The 18,049-nt window shown below is 37.4% G+C and overlaps 1 protein-coding gene across 1 annotated transcript in view; it reads left to right on the forward strand.

Annotated features, from left to right (window-relative positions):
• PLXDC2 (plexin domain containing 2) overlaps positions 1–5,101 on the forward strand; it is a 260,038-nt gene extending 254,937 nt beyond the window's left edge. Inside the window, exon 14 of the mRNA XM_063413531.1 lies at positions 4,659–5,101. Coding sequence (XP_063269601.1) covers positions 4,659–4,775 — 117 coding nt within the window. The 3' untranslated portion in view covers positions 4,776–5,101. The remainder of the gene's footprint in view (positions 1–4,658) is intronic.
• The last annotated feature ends 12,948 nt before the right edge of the window (positions 5,102–18,049 follow it).

Below are 18,049 nucleotides of genomic sequence, written 5' to 3' on the forward strand. Positions count from 1 at the left end.
TCCTTGATAACAGAAAGATCTTTACTTCTCACAAGAAACCAAAGCCCTACTGAGGGCAGACTACTGAGGCAGATTAACACTGGACTGGTACTTAAAACTAATGGGTCTTGAATAGTATCAAATTAACACTTTGTCATTTAGTAAGACCTTACTATAGGGCTTTTTCCCCTTTCTCTTAATCTATTATAGTAATTCATAATAGTTTTTTCTGAAGTTTTGACACTAAATCCAGAATTTGGATATCTCCATATTTGCATATTTCCGTATCTTTTGAGTTAAATAGGCCTTCTTGACAAAGTATGGTTAAAAGTAAAACTTTTAAGTAGATTTAAATGTGTTTTTACTCCTGAATTAGACAAAGAAATTGACGTCACTGCAAATGGAAGATGCAGCCCTTCAGGAGACACTGTGAACCAGTCCTCTGGAAGTTTGAAAGATTGAAATATAGAAAAAATCAATAGAGGAGACAAAGTTGTGCCAGAGCATTCAGTCTAAAAGGTGCTCAATAACTTCAGCTTTTGTGTAGTTTAGTGGTAAATCAAGTTTACTAGGGAGCTCTGGAGAGTTTAGACTTTGAAAGACTGACCTTCTCATGCTATGTCAAGTATTTACACTCATGGAAATTCAGTTTTAAAAAGATAGTGCACATGTCTTTATGGAATCCACTGTTCAAGTTTACTGCTGAATAGGAATGAAGAGCTGATGCCTACACAACCACTCTGGGATTTTATGCTGGTTGAAAAATACAAAGAAACTTTTGACAGTGTTTTAGAAATCTTTCAGAACAAAACATGTGTGGCAGGGTTGAGGAGATGACAGAGGGGCAAATATTTCATTACTGTTTTCCTTTATTGTTCTTCTGAGATTGCAGATCTGTATAGAATTGTTCCCATTCCATTTTTGTACTCAGGGAAATATAGACTAAAGATGGGGATAATAGAAGCTAGGATGCAGCAATATCAAATATGTGATACCTGTTGCCAAGTTCCTTCTGTCCATTACTGGTAGAAACTTGTCTTCATGCAGATGTATGAAAGGAAATGTAAAAGCTTATAATTGCTGCAGCTAACAAAATATACATTATTACAGTTGCTTTTGATAAATTACCATCTCAGATGAAATATGTTAAGTGGCATAAATTTTAGAAATAGTGATAATGTCAGTATACAAAACTCTCAGAAGCAGGGCATCGGTCTTCAGATAGCAATATTTCAACACAACTTTACACAACTGTCCATCCTCCTGTAACTGATCTTGTAATATTGGTTACTGTTCAACAGGAAATAAGATAGTCTACAGCTAGCAATCTTTAAAAAAAAAATCATTGACTTTAAAACTAGAAAACATGTTCAGATGATAACAACTGAGTTTTATTTAGACTATATTCAATTAATTGCACTCAGATATGTGTCAAAAATGCTTTTTTTAACATATCTAAATGAGATCCTATGATTTTCATGGATAAATGAGGCCCTATAAGGCTCAAAAATCCCTGATATTGAAAGGTGTCAAAATAAGAAACTGATCAAAAGAATACACTTTCCTTGCAACCAGAGTAAGAAGTTACCCTAGTTTCTACCCTTTAGTTTTAATAGGTGGGATCCCTTCTGTTTTTCCCTCAGAAGTAAGACAAAAGGTATAAATTCTGCCTTTTCTAAATTCTGCAAGTTGGATATAAACATACTTATTTTAGTCTTTGTATTGGTGCAGGAAGTCAAACATCCTGCACAGCCACCAGCAGTGGTGTTGAGAGACATAATGCAGGAAACATGAAAGGTAGACCTCACTTTCCATGGATTATGCAACTGCTGGGTTGGGTTTTTTCCTTTTATCTTACTGATCTTCAATAGAAACTAACTTTTTAAAAGCATATCATACGTTAATTTCCTGCATCTCAATATATTTCTTCTGCATCTTGGTCATGTAGGGTCACAAGTGCTTTTCTCTCAACTTCATTACTTAAAATAGTGAACTCAAGGAAGCTTCAAAAAATGAAAAAAAATACTAGTCCTGTTTTCCTCCTTTGTAATACACTGAAAGGATGAAGGAGTTACAACTCCCCTGGCACAGCTCAGAGGATTTCCTTTGAGTGTTCTGATTCCAGAGGAAGACACATTTTTTTTCCTGCAAAAATTGGAAATTAGTTATTAAATATCCAGCTTGCTTTCTCTCAGTTTGTTTTGGGTCTGGTGGGGTTTGTTGTTTTGGCTTGTTGATTTTTTGGGGGCTAGGGGGTTCTTTCTGTTTTTTAATTAGTCTTCACAGAGAAAAAAGAGGGAGAATGCATTAGGTGTTTCCTGAGCTGCTTCAGTAACTGAAGGGACATTGTATCTCCCAATATCTATCAAGTTACCTTTGGATTTTTCAGCTAAAGCTGAAATATTTTTACAGCTTTTGAGGCATTACATAAGGCAATGAATTGATAGTTTGTCAGTGCTCTCTTTTAAAACTGTCAACATGCACATAATAAAGTTGAAATTAAACAATCACTATAAAGGCAGAATCTCACCTCACACATGACAAGAAACCGCAGAAAACTGTGACTAAACTGTAATTGCAATATTAGAAGATGACCTTCAAGTCTTTTGCTTTATTTCTGGAAAAACAGCCCATATTTATGTCTTATGGCTTTGTATCATTAAAGCTGATACACATATGTTCCATAACTAATCATCTGGACAGGCCAATTAAAAAGAGTAGCATAAAATGGTAAATTTAGTATCTTTCATCAGTGTAGCAATGAAGTAGTAACTAATCATAGGTACATCTTAAAATTAAATTAGGGAGCAACTTAGTATATTAAAACCCAGCTCATCCTTACCTGTCATCACTTGATACTGTTTCTAGTTATTCTTTCCTGCCAGTTTTCCACATTTTTTCCTTTTCCCTTTTCATTAGAGACTTCTCTGTCAAATTCTTTTCTCATTTGTACCAGTGTAAATCTGAAATAAACCCTTTACGTTTAATTGCATTATTCTTGATTTACTTTAGTGAGCCTGAGATGGAATATGACCCTTTTCCTTTAGCAGTAACCAAGCCGTCCTTCTTAATTTTGAAAACACACAGAACCAAGTTTGGATTAAAAAAAACACTCCAAAGTTTGAATAGACTAAATTTTCTTGTTAGGAAGAGACATCCAATAAAGAAGACAGTGTTCTGCCTTCCTGCTTTGTAGGAAGGTGCTGCACTGAAAGGCCTGGGATTTTAAATTACCTGCCAAACCGAATTTAACTCTGAACGCCTCAAAAGTAACCTGATCTGCAACGGGAGGAAAAGGAAGCAGTTGCTTTTATCTGGTATCTTCCTGACAATGATCACTGAGGAAGACTCTATGCTGTACTGCAGTCAGCTGCGTGGTTTGTTGGCAGCAAGATTCAGTGGCACTCGAGATCCCTTGAGTGACTCCTGCCCAACAGCACCGTGAGCCCCAGCAAAACATCCTGGCTGTGGCTGGGCTGTGGTCACCAACAACACCCTCAGCAGCATGAAGTACCCTTTGTGATTGAAAGGAAATAAAAACGGGGTATTATAGGGATGGAAAATCAAATGCAGTGTTTATATGCAGAAGAAAGATCATAAAGTAAAATTATTTAGCTTTTGAGCTGTCAGTGAAAATATAGGCTGTAACTTGTTTTCATTGATTCTCCTCTCATTTTCCTGCAATGTTTCTATACAAGTTGCTATATCTTCTAGCCCTCCTTCCAAGCAGATTGTAACTCTTGTCAGTAAAGGGAAATAAATCTGTATATTTGGCAGATAAAATTTTCAATAGGGAAAAATCTTTTTAGAAAAGCTTTTTCTTCTCACTGACTCTCTGAAGGAGTTTCTCTATTTTCCTGAAAGCTACTCCCTTTGACATAATCTCAGCGTGGCCACCCAAAATCTGAGCCTTACCTGACCTTAATTTGTTTGAAAATACAGATTGTTTAAAACACTTTTCTTCCCTAGAGATATCATAATAATGCAGGAATTGTTTTATCTGCCCTAGAAAATAACTTTTTATTTTCTATGTTTATTAGCTGCTTTTAAAGCAGACACGCAAGAACCTAGTGGAAATTGGTTAGGACTCCTTAAGGCTCTTGTACCCAAAGCTCTTAAGAGTTTAAATAAAAATGTTGCTTCTATTTGAACCATCAAAATAAACCACTCAAGGAGAAACTATAGCATTTGAAATAGAAAGTCATTGTTTTGAGAGTCCTGCATAAGTGTGCCAGAATTTTTTCCTAAATAATTTTTTAATTAAAGTTCCTGTCAACACTGCCATATATTTTCCCATGGCATAGAGTATGTTAGAAAATTCCTGTGCAGAACTAGGAAGGAAGGGCATTGGACAGATCCTCTAGAGGTTAGTGGATCACCAGTTCTTTATGTGCCAAATCCAATAATCATTTTAGACAGGAGCTATTTCATCCTTTTCATTGCTAAGAGAGTGGTAATTGTGTATGTGTTTGGGAACAGTCATCACTCACAAATTTAAAAAGAGGGATTAATTCCTCTGCCTTTTGCTGCTGCTGAGCTGTGCCTTTCTATTCCTGTAACAACTCTAGGGAGTGTGGTTTAGGATGAGAGGTCAAAATTGCAGGATGTTGTTAGATCTTTTTATTAACAGTTTATTGTAGTACCCTTCATAAAAGTTTATTTTGTTATTGCTGTTGTAGCGACGTCCAAGCAGATGGCCAGCAATGAAATTCAGAAGAGGATCTGGACATCCTGCCTATGCTGAGGTGGAACCAGTGGGAGAAAAAGAAGGGTTCATCGTGTCAGAGCAGTGCTAAAATTTCTGGGACAGAACACCAGTACTGGCCTACAGGTGTAAGACATTTATTTTGCCTCTCTTTAAAGAAAAGGAGCCCTAAGCTGCTGTAGCCTGATAGAAAGAAGATTCTGGATAAACTTTGTCCAAGAAGAAAACTATCTAAGAAGCCAGATTACTACTGCACAGTAGTTTTTGTTAGTGGACTGAGACACAATGGTTCATGCAGAACACTTGTCAGCGGACACCTACAGTATCAGAACTATGGCACAAGTGCCACGTTATTTGCTTTAGGTGTGGGGATGCACAGTAATCAGAAATATAATAAAGCTTTGGTGCGCAAGGGTATTGCCCTTTGGTTCAAGTCTTCTTCTCTGTTATCTCAAAGACTGAGGAAAATCTGTTCCATTTCAGTGCAAAGGGCACTGATCAGTGTCCACAGGTGATGGAGAAAAGTATCTTAAGACAGGTAAAGAAGAAAAAATGGAATTTTCCAGCATTTATATAAGCAGATGCGAAATACACTTTTCAATTCTAAGTTAACCTCCCGAGTGAGTCACAATGTAAATGCTTTCCAGGAGTAATACAATGTTTCTTGTACATTGCTGATTACTAGCCTGCTAAACAACTCATGATATACAGATTGGTAAAAACTGAAGACAACACACAATTTTCACAATGGTGTAATTATTTCATGGGAGTTCACAATGACGTTGGCTGATTTTCATTTTCAGTGTTCACTAAAAAATGAATTATCGGGTTTGTATTAAGGTGTATTTTTCATTTCTCAGCAGTAGGTTGAAGTAAATGCAACAGATCCTTTTAGCTGACAGAGAGCTTATGGACCATTTCTTAGGCAATGGGGTAAGAAAAATAAGATTTAAAATAAATGGGTTTCTATTCTTTGCCATTTCATTGTGAGTCTTTACTGAGAAGCACCATAGACTTCAATGCACCCCTTCCAGAGATTCAGATACAAGTGTTATTGAACCCTGCTGATTCATACAGTGGTTTTGTTTAATGCACATAGTAGTTGCATAAATATATATATAAATATATTTTTTTTTATAGCTAACACAAGGCGGGTTCTTGTGACTGTTAAGATTGCATTTTTGTCATCCAGACAAAGGAAATGAATTGCATTACTGCATATTTCCACTGAGTTGTAAAATAATCCTTAATATTAGAATATTTTTATGTTGTGTAGGGAAGGTGGTTCATGTAGTTGCAGTGCCATAAACGTTCTGCCTATTGGAACCATTCTTTCTGTAAAACTGACCCTTTCCCTCCCTGCATAGGGAAAGACAACACTATAAATTCACACCATCAGAAGTTGTTACTCCTTTCAGGGAAGGGGTTAGTATACATGGAGACCCAAAGCTTCCCTGAGGAGTGAAAACCTAAATACTTTGATGATCTGGGCCTGAGGTATTGAAATATAAAATCCAGGTACTGCATGTACGTTTCATAGCAGTCATTTACTATCAATTTTTTTTACATACTGTGCAAGGGACATCAATGATTTTTAAGTGAGGTATACAACATTTGTGGTTTTGGATTTCAAGCAGTTTAAAAAAGTTGTAGATACCACCTTAATGGTACAGTTACTTACATTTCTTGTTGATGCTTGTATGGCCTAAATTTGATTACTAAACGCTGTTTAAAAAAAATAAGTAAACATGATTTTTGTTATTTTGTTCAGTAAATACTACAATACTGTATTTCCTGTATTCTTTTATTTTGGGTAACACATTTTTATTTTCATCTGGTTTAAATCATCTAGCATGAGATTAAAACTGTTCAAAAACTAACTGGTATTAATCTGAAGGTACTAACAAACACATTGTCTTGAAGCCTGGTTAAAAACCTGTGGCAAGTAGTCATTTCCATTTGTGTGGGTCTGCTGAGCCCTTTTTCTAATAAGCTGGGGTTAAATTGCAGGCTGTTAATTCCGATAGCAATAACCAAATGTATGCACATATATATGGTGACACTCATTTTTATTAAATAAAAAGGTATCAGTGCACATCATGTAGGAATGTATTTGGTGTGCAATAATTATCATCAGTTTTTCTGGGAATCTTTGAAGTCATCAGCTAGGGTTCATTCCAAAAGAAGTCATTGTAGAGTAAAACTTTTGAAATTCTGTTTGAAATAATTTTTATTTCAGAGAACATATTTGAAAACCATACTAAGAAATTTACAAAAATCTGCATAGTTTGGCAATAAGTTCAAGGGATAGTTCATGTAAGTAAAGAAGATTGATATTATTATGGGTTTACAGGTCTGCTCTTCATCTAATTCACACCTATTTTTACCCAGGTATGTAATGCATTTCATGCAATGGAGCTGACAGAGTATTTGTAATATAATTAGACAAATATGTCAATAATTTTAAAATCTGATGTTTTGTTTATTTTTGGTGTAAGGCCCTTTCCCAGCTGAAGGATGTTTGTTTGTATTTGCAGACTAATTTACGTTATCTGCCTTCAAAAAATAATAGCTATTTTTTTTTCATTTTTTGCACCTCATGTACTTAGGTGGGAGATTTCACTGCTCCGTGGGGAGTATCATAGAATACTTCTTCAGATTTTTTGCCATGATGTTATATGCTGTGGATTATAACATGAGGAGTTGCTGGGTTTATTTAATAAGATTGATAGGCATATGCCAATGTCTGATAAGAACTGCTATCTGAAGAGAAAACATCCTTCATACTAATGGATGTATAGTGTCTCACTGGTGTCTGCTTTCCTATATTCTGTGGTACGTTCTATTTATCCCAGTAGGCAAAAGTTAATTAAGTAACCTGTTGGTGTTTTGTAATTCCATCTGGTTTTCTAATTTTTTAATAATTAAAATCGCCACATTAAAAAATATACAAACATTAATCTAGAGGTCTGGTAAAATATTGAGATTAACTGAGAATCCTATTCTTATATTTTTATAAAGCAGCAAGTTTAAATGATCCAGACCAAAAAAATGTCGTGTAGCTCTCCCTCAGAAATCCAGCTGAAATGTTTTTCAGCAATTCATAAATTTTAATCCAAGTGTCTGAAACAGTAGTTTCACTGGCATTCTCAGTGGTCCTTCATTTGAATCTTACTCAGAAAAATGCTTATTTATAGAAATACTTATTTATATTTATCCCAACAGTTATTTTACCTCTTAAACTTCCCTATAAATTTATTTATTTAACACTATTTAATTATTGCAAGATCTGTCACATTTTTTTATTCTTATTTTCCATTTTAGTGTCATAATGTCTGGCACTCTCAGTGCTCTGCCTCAGCTCATCCTCCTCCACAGAGGAAAAGGAAAACTTGAATCCTAAGGACTCAAAGCACATTACTAAGTAGCTTTCAATTCTCATTAAGATGAAACACTAAATCATATATATATGTGTGTGTGAGTGTGATGTATACAGATAGATATATAAAAATATATATCACCACACACAGAAATTATTGGAAAACAATGTCCCTAGCATTTCCAAAGTTGTATTCATAGATTAGGAAACTGTGGAACTGCAGAAAAAGTGGAATTTTAATTTCATTCGCATGTGCATACTTACAATGATGTGATTATTTAATTAATTTCTATGTTTCTCAGTGCATCCCATGATGTAAAGGGGTAAGAGAACACAGATTGTTCACAAGAAACAGCTATTCCATAGTTTCCTCCTCTTTGCTCAAACATTGTTGCACTTTGTTGCACACCATCCAAAGCCTTTTCCAAAGACCTTTTTTTCATGGACTTTTCTTCCATACCCATTAACATTATACTTGAGGGATGGATACACCTTGATTTATTTCTGCTCTGAGCATTCCCATGAAGAAAGTCAATTTTCCAGAGAACACCACATGAAACAGTTCCTCTTTTTCTTATGATTGCCCTTCTCATTCTCTACAGCTTCTGCTGCAAATAGTATAGATGTCTTGTAAGTAACAATCTACTTCAATTTAGCTTCAGATCAAGCTCATTTTACAACTAATGTGTGTGCTGGAATTCTGGGAGACAAGATAATACAGCACTGTATTTTGAGAAGCTGTGGAAAAACCAAATTAAATTTGCACAAGCTGAACAGAATATTTGGCTTTGCAAAAATCACATTTTTTCTTGTTCAACTGAGTTCAAACCATAAAAAGTCACTACACAAGTACCTAAGACAGCTGAGTAGTTGAGCCATTAGTTTGCCATTCAAATGTGGAACAGAAAAGGAAGGGGTGAGCTGGTTTGCCAGTGAGCATGGAAGAGATATTCTTTAAAGTGAAAAGAGTTCCAAGGAAAGCAAGAGACTACTTCTATCGTCTGTTAGAGAACTTCTTGGATAAGGAAAAGAAATTGTAAATTGTAGCACACATCATTTCGTTTGTATAGGATCTCTACCAATTTTTTACAAGCAGCTGTCAGGAGCTGACAGATTTTCAGAGGGTAGGGGGGTGACTGGAGCATTCAGAGTAGGCCGTGTTGGACCATGGTCCAGGTCACAGATCATCACTGGAATTTCTGCCTTGAGTGCATACAGTGGGAAAGCAGTGGCTGTGGTATCAGTTTCTGATGCTAAGCAATGAAGCTTTGTCTGAAGACATTTGACATCCACATAGAAGACAGCTGCACAAAGTGGTAGTGCCTGTGACCACAGTGTGAGCCATCAGGAGGAGAACTGGACTAGAGCACAAATTTGGCTCAGATCACAGTCTTGGTCTCAGGGAATTTGTTTCCTCCAGTGAGGAGAAAGACCAGCAGCAAACACTTTTGTTCAAAGATCATTGGAATCCTTACACATGTGCCTCTGCCTTCTTGCAGAGAACTGCTTGAAGCCTGAAAAACTCCAGAAATAAATGTTACTGACCGACAGGGTAGCATTAACCCTAATTCTCATGCTTTAGACAGAGATTTCAATAACTGATACCTGCTACTAATTTATTTGTGGATGTAATGGCATGCTGGGTTTGAATGCTGGTTTTTTTTGGTTTTTTTTGTTTTTTTTTTTTTTTTTCTTTTTTTTTTTTTTTTTTTTTTTTTTGAGAAGGAGAAGGGAAAACTATGGAAGGAAAGGAATTTCAGTATTCCCAGATACTCTAAAGTACAGCAAGAAACCTTATGTACAGCCTTGAGGGCACTGGTACTGTGTGCCAGTGGCACTGAGTGAAAACACATGAGGTCTTCCTTCATGCCCTGCTCTATAATTTTAAAATAAAAAGAAAAAAATCATCAGAACCACTGGCTTCTCTCTAAACGTACACGAGTCTATATTTCATCTCACGGATGGTTTGTGTCACTCCTTATGGAAAAAAGGCTTGAGCCACAGGCAGGTGGAACCGTGTGCCAGTAGTGTTTTATCAGAAGCCAAATATGACAAAGCAGGATGTAGCTTTTGTAGAACTGAGAGAAACAAATCAATTTAATTTTATCAGAGCAGCCAATATCCCTACAGCTGGAGCACTGATAAAATATTCAAGTCTGTGAGCTGATTGGACTTGATATAAACAATATCATAAATCTAAAGCTGTCCTTTAACCACCAGTTTATTGTCAAATCTTAAGTGATTTTCTTGACTTTTTAATTTTTTATGGGGAAGAAAACACTTGAGCATGCCAAGTAGAATAAAGTATCTTTCTGACAGGAACAGAGTCATCTTCTGATGCAGTTCTTTCTCAACCAGAATACTTGCTCCCCTGTGAACAACTCATTTCAGTGGGTCTCATGATGACTCCACAGGACACTTCACACTTTTTAAAACCATTCTCTTTCTCTTGCAAGATTTTTTAATACCTATATCCTGCCTTACATTTCATCCTTTGGTTCTTCACCTCTCACTTAACTCTACATTCTCCCTACTTTACTTTCTTGCCCTCCTTTAAGCTCTGACTTATGGGTTATCATGACCACTTTTAATATCACTCAAAATAAGCCTCTATCTGAAAAAAACTCCACTGATTTTTCCTCTGTATATGGTTTCATAAAACTATTTGAAAGTTCATATTCCTGTTATTGACTGGATTCTGTCCACATGAATTATCAAGCCAAATGCTGAATCTCTTGGAAACTTTTTGCTTAGGTGTTTATATCAAACAAAATTCTGGTCTCTGCAATGAAAAATTTGTCCCAGATATATTTTTAAAAGCAGTGAAAGTGACCTCAAGACATTACTCTTAATTACATCCATTTAACTAAGCAGATAATTTTATCCAATTAATTAATATAGATGCCTGTTGTTTCTGTGGTCTCTGGGAATATAGTGTTTAGGGATATTAATTAAATTCTTCCCATGCAGTTTGCATTATTTCCTTTGGTGTAGCTCTTATTTGAAAAACAAAAAGGCTATTTTGTTAATTGCTAATGTTAGCATGAAAGAAATTTGGTTTATTGTCTGCTTGGGTAGCACAAAGTTTCCTCAGACATCTAGAAGCTGTTAGTAAGAAATATTACTTGTTCCAGTCTAGCTTTTTTTGGACTGCCGGTGTTATAACTAGATCTTTTTTTGACTTTCAATAAGAGTTTTTAATTTTTTTCTGAGAAGTAGCAAAAGATACCGTAATCTGAATTCCAGATTTGACTGCATATCATCAATGTTGTCTTTTATTAAAGTTTTTCACCTTAAAAATTTCCAGCTCTGACTTGCCTATAAGGACATCAGGACATCATCACTGTTTTAGAGGCAAGCTGAAGCTCTCCAAAAGAAAATGGTGTGCCTTTCATGGATATGTTGGCGTTTTGACAACAAACTGTTTCTAGGAGGACTCCTCTTCCTGGAGAGATGAGTCTGGCAGCCTCGGTTACAAACAGAGTGTGGCTGAAAATAACAAACTCTGTAAAACAAACTATGTGTAGCTGCACCCTCAGTGGATGAAATTGTTTCCAGCTGGGGCCTGACCCCTCCACAGCCCCTCTCCAACACGGGCTGTGGGCAGGATGAGCCAGGGCAGGGGAAGCTCGAAGGACTGCAGGTGCCATTCCTGCTTGGAGAGCAAAGAGGCAGTGGCACCTTGCTGAGAGTGTCCATAAAACAGCATGAGGAGATCCCTGTGCAGCCTCTGCCTTGTGCCAGGGATCCCCTCAGCAGCCCCATGAGGTGGTCACTGTGGAGTGAGCACAGCCCCACGCCCTCACGCCCACACGCTCCTGCCCCTTGCTGTCAACCACATACTTTGAGTTTCTGCTGCTTTCCCAGAGCCAGAGCACTCTGTGACCATGAAAGATGACACAGGTTGTGTCACTCTCTGTCTCTGCAGCACGCTTTGCTTCCCGAGGTGAGGACCTGACAGATCTCCTCCCAGAACACTGTCCCACTCACCTGAAGTGCAGGTGAGCATGGTCAGCATGCCAGTGAAAGGTGATGAGCGCTCATGAGTTATCTTGGCCTGCAGGTTTCTGCCTAGAGGGAACCAGACGTGACATGAAACCTGGGGAGTGATTGCAATCTTTTGGATAAGATTCAGATATCTAAAAATTTTCCTAAGGATGTACATTTTTCAGTCTAGAGGTGTCACTGGAAATTGTAGAAGTAGCAAGCAGTTTCAGGTCACGTCCTTGTCTCAAATATACAAATAAATCAGGGATGCTAGATTCCCACAATCAGGAAAATGTGGATTTTCAGACATATGCTGCTATTTTACTAGCAACAGACTGGGCATAAAACACCCTTGCAAATGTTATGACATTTTGCATCAGCATCATCCTCAGGAATCCAGTTCACCAATATTTAGATTTAGGTATACATTTCCCTGGAAACACTTTCTTGGGAATTTAGCTCCTGGAGCTGATGTGAGAAAGCTCTGCATGGTAGTAAGCTGTTCCCCAAATCGATGGGTGCCTTAGGAGTGAGGAGAGGTAAAGTGTTCCTGCAGGATGCTGAGGTACCTGTGGTGAGCATCATGAGCAATAAAGAACGTGCAGACACACATGCACAAAGGAAAGCCAAACTTTTCTCCCTGCTGCAGAACAGGAAATCGTGAGCAGGATGTTAATGGAACCAGATGAACTCTTCACTGCAGAAGCAATGAAGTGCTGTGGGGAGGCTAGTCTAGCTGTCATCTGTTCTAATGGTTTAGAACAGTCACCTTGTACTTTGGGAACTAAATGATGTATGGAGCTTTTATTTGCCCAGTCCATGTCTTCTCTCCAGCCACTTCCTATTGCAGAGTGGAAATCTGTCAGCTTTCCACTTCTAAGATAATGTATAAACAACCCAAGGTTTATAGACACAGTTGTTTTAGTAAAAGTTCTGTCACCTCTCTCTACATTGAATAATGATGCTTTGGCTTAGAGAAACTCTGAGCTCTGTGGTTTTGTTCCTTCTGTCTCCCTGCAGTGGATGTTAATAACTGTACAGCATGCAGGGAGCTCAGCTGAAGTACTGCAAATGAATGTCAATTGTTATGTGTGGTAATGGGAAAAGAGTGAGTAAAACCACACTCAGAAAAGAAATACTCCTCATCTTATCTACTAATGCTCGAATATTTTCACAAAAATTGTTGTGGAATGATTCTGAGTACTAAATAGAGGGCAGTACATTTCATCTGAATAAAAGAGAAGTTGCCTTTTATTTTCCATTAATCTATAATCATAGTCAGCTGCGCAAAATATGAATAAAAGGCAAACCTTTTTCATTAGGTTTCAATATATGAATGCGTACTTGGATTGATAGCATTAGTGTTTCCCCTGTTGACTACATGTAACATGACATTCTGTTCTGCTTTATATTTTTAGGAAAATAATTTTAAATATTTTGAAATTAGTTTTCCATATTTAATTAATTTAATCTTTAACATTAGCACAAAATCCACTGCTAAAGTTTCAAATATTTTAAGCATTTAGCAATGGCATGTAAATACTAAAAAAACCTTAAAGGTAAAAATCCCATATATAAACAACTTTTTATAGTTATTCCATAAAAAATTCAAAGGGGGGAGGGAAAAAAAAAAGTGAGTGATATTTAAATATACTACCAAGCATCTTTCTGCATTAATCATCCTACTGAGCATAATGGCTGAGTGAAGGCAAGGTTTAGTTCTCTTCTGCTGATAATACATTGGGATATGCAAGCTATAAAGTCATCAGTTACTGAACTACCCAAACCCAGGGTGATTCAGCTGAACAGCACCTGCTAGGGAGGCAAAGGGATGCACACCTGGAGAGAAAGGGGAGAGGTTAATGGTACAGGCAGTCACTCTACTGAAACCTGTGCACACCCAGATCAGCTCAGACACTGTGCTGTTTGCTGCTTCCCTCCTTTAGAGCAGAGACATCAGCTGGGGTAACCTGCAAGATGCCTTCCCCTCTGCCTCTGCACAGCTGCCAGCCTTGTTGAAGTCCACCATTGCCAACAAAAACTCCAACAAAAGAAAACAAAAAAAGTCTCAGCTAATTCTGTGCAGCATCCGAAAGGAAAGATTTCTGAAAAAAAAATATTTATCACAGTGATTAGCCAAAGGGCTGGAGGGAGTGTGCTAGTAGGTTTGAAATGAGAATTATTGGATGACATTTGCATGGCTTTCTTGAAAATAAAGAGCAGATTAAACATCTTTATCAGAGAAGCATTACAGCCTAAGTGGAGCTAATACCATGAAAAACTGCTCATAAATATAAGTGCTGCTTTAACTGTTGCTCTTTTCTTTTAAGGGGTTATGTAATGCAATACACAACTTTATTCAAGATGAAAATTTGTGTCATGCTCCTATATGACTAAAACAGAGACACAATCCCTTTCAGGAAAACCTTGCCAGTAAACCAGTGAAGTTCCCTGCATTGAAGCAGACATTATTGCATTAAAAGGGAAAACAGATCCAGTGTACAAAGGGAGTTTTTGATCTGATGACTGTCCAAGCAGAAGGATGAGGGAGCATGTTGCTCTGGAAATGAGCACATCCTCACAACCACTGCCAGTTGGTGAATTGCTCACAGGGAGCTTTAACATGGGACCAGCTGACAGCTGATCATCATGTGGGAAAGCAAGAGCCTGGGCTTCAGGAGGAGGGGGCACATGCCACCAGGTCACCTCAAGGGTACAGCATGCCAGAGGCCATCATTGGCCATAGCCACCTCTGCTCCTGTCCCACCAGAGACAGAAACCAAGCAGATATAAAGCGTGCTCGTCTCATTCACTACCATTTCTAATGGTGGTGGTAGTGGTGGTAGTTTGACAGCTGGCAATGGAGCACTCCTCACTTTGCCATTGGCCTCAGAAACCTCTTGATAAATCACTCTGCAAAATCCAATTCCCATTCATATCTGCCAGGATCTACCTTGGCAAGATTTGGATCTCTGCTGCATTTTCAATATCAACCTTATTGGCATAGCAGTGGAAAAAGAGTACAGGAAACTGAGCAACCATACACAAAACAAGCACAACAAAATGCAATTGAAAGAGGTTGTTGAGGTGATTTTCCCACCTATTTACAGCTTCTATTCTCTTTTTTTTCAGTGCTATCAAGAACAGAAATGTTCAGTTTGATAAAATTTCCAACTGAAAGTGCACACATCCTTAGGATTCTTAATAGGGCTGAGTGGACGGTAACAAAAGTGAAGAAAAATTGTAAGTTGTTCTTGTACCTGAAGTGCTTTAAAACCTCAGAAAAAATAATTTAAAATTGCACACATACAAGAAACCACAGTAATTAATTTTAAAATCCATATTCTTAAGTGAGCTCCTAAAATCAAGCCAGCACAACCTCACCCTGGTAATATCACAGATACCCTGCATCATGTACCCAGCTAGATCACATCTATCTGATTTGAAGCATTGGCAAATGAAGCCTCTATCTGCTCACCTGTTACCATGGAGCTGCTGTAACCAAGTCCTTTGCAGCTCTAAGTTTCCTACTGCAAAGCCTGAGATTTCCAGTGCTCAAGTTTTTCTTCTGTGCTTTTACAGGGACAATATTACAAACTGCAAAACACAACCTTGTATCTGGAGTACTAACAAGAGCTCCCAGGGTTTAGGAGAGTGACCAAGCTTAACCAGGTGAGCAAGTCAAAGTGGGAATATGGGCAGGTAAATGAACACAAGAGAATATGGATGGAAACACCAGGAAAGAGCAGTGTCTGATTCCCTAAGAGTCTCAAAATCCAAGTGTGATTTGAACAGCAGAACCAGGCATTCTTCATATTCATCCTTGCAGATGTGCCAGGAGGTAATGAGGTGTCTGTACAGGACAATCCTGGGAGGAATCCTGAAGTCTTGGCTACAGACACAGCCAGACTTTCGAGACCCATGCATTCTATTGTCAGTAATTCAAGCAATGCTCTTTCCCAGCAACATAATCAAAGGGCTAGCCTTTTATCTCAACATTAAAAAGTTTAAAAAGAGAGTTAATCTTTTCTTATAAGACTTCACTAATTTTAAACAGGAAAAAGTCACTCTATTTCTACTGCTCTCAAATAAAACTGAAACTCAACCTTGACAGTTTAATTTTGTCAAAATGGTAAATGAGCCCAAGATAGGCTAGTGAATACTTGAATGAAGATCCATATTGCAGCTCTGGGTATTGCAGAAGTTCTTTCCAAACTGTGGGCAATAATCAGAGCACTAAAAATAAATAGAGAGATGGACTTCTAATGCTCCAGGACTGCTGCACTGATGGCAAATGGGAATTAAAAAAAGTAATCCTCTTTTTCATTTCAATGGAACTGGAAGTGAGATAATGTATCTGGCCTCTAGATTAATAAGAAATAGGGCAAAAAAAAAAAGCTGGATTTCTTTTGGGACTTACAGATTGCTAAATAAATTTCTAAATTAGTTAGTTTACCATCAAATGGAGTCTCTCACTTTAGTGAAATGGAACACAGGGGAAGAAATTTATCTGGGAGGAATTCAGTGTAAGCTGTTGACCTCAATTTCAACTGAGTTTGGCTTTTTTTTGGGTTTTTTTGGGGTTTTTTTTTGAGAAGCTTTTACTAACTTCTAAATCTACTAATTAAAAATATATTAAATATATATCTGTATACCTATATATCTACTTTATTTCCCAAAAAAGTGCAGAGCATACCAGGCCAAATTCATATTGATAACTGGCTCACACCATGGGTTAATATGGTTATATTAAATTGATTATATTGCCAACCTAAATGAGATGATCCACACAGCCAAGGCTCTGAACCAGTAGCTCAACAACAACAACAACAAGTCTCTTAAAAATTATAACCCTGAACTAATATAAAGTCATAATACAATTTTTTTGGTAAGAGTGTTAGTACCCATATATTTTGTATGATAATTCAAAAAAAAATTTTTTTGTAGGACATCAACCTAATTGTATTTTTGATTAAGTATTACCCCAGAAAAATCATTGCTGGACCTTGCAGGTCTGTGTGGTAGTTTTGTTCCCCATATATCAGCTGCAGTAATGCAGGTCACATTAGGCTGAGGGCTGATGTCAGAGGTCTGGGCAGGAGTGTTGTTTCCCTTTTCAGCCTTGAGTAATACCTGTGCATTTTGATTGCCCTCGATGGATTTGCTCACATCTAGCAGTCCTCCAGGAGCTGGGCTGCAGGAAACAATCTGCTGATGAGGTGTGAGCAGGGCTGCATTCCAGCTTCTCACTTTTATTGCCCTGACAAATTGTGCTGCCTGGAGCAAAGCGATAATTACAAACCCATCCTACTTAACCATATATATTATTACATAGATGAGCTAAACATGGAACCAAACCCACTGAATAAGAAGGGGTCATTTTTATATAAGACCTTATTACGACCTAGCCTTACTTAAAACAATAAAAGAGACAGGGAAAGCATTATACACTGTTAATAAGATTTCCAGACAAGCAGAAGTAACTGGTATATTCTGGTGATCTGATTCATGAGATAGACCACTTAAGTCTATAAAGTCTAACAAATGCGTGGAACTGTAACTTCTCCTTTTTTATTTGCTCACTTTTATTATAAGTGAACATTTCATGCTGAGCATTTCATGGTGATTCTGTATTGCAATTCTCAGGTGGCAAAAGTCTAAAAGTCTTTGGACATATTGTACATTATATATGAAGCCACAGCACCCAAAAAAAGGCAGTCTTCATTGTTACAGGAACAAAATGCAGGCAAGCACTAATTTAAGGTGGGGATTTTTTCCAGTTCACTAAATATCAATAACAAAACCATATTCTGTAAAACAGAACAGTGGTTTCCCTGCTAACTTACAAGGTTTTCAATATGTCTGCTTTATTTTTCTGCTTTCCTTCATGCTGTTTTCAAAATTCTATCTAAACATCAGGGAAATGTAAAATAGTGTGTCGTTCTTAACCTTCAATTTCAGAGGAAGATGGAGATTTCATGTCATGGCCACTATAAAAT

Source organism: Prinia subflava, chromosome 1 (genome assembly GCF_021018805.1).
Source record: "Prinia subflava isolate CZ2003 ecotype Zambia chromosome 1, Cam_Psub_1.2, whole genome shotgun sequence".
NCBI classification, from domain to species: Eukaryota; Metazoa; Chordata; class Aves; order Passeriformes; family Cisticolidae; genus Prinia; species Prinia subflava.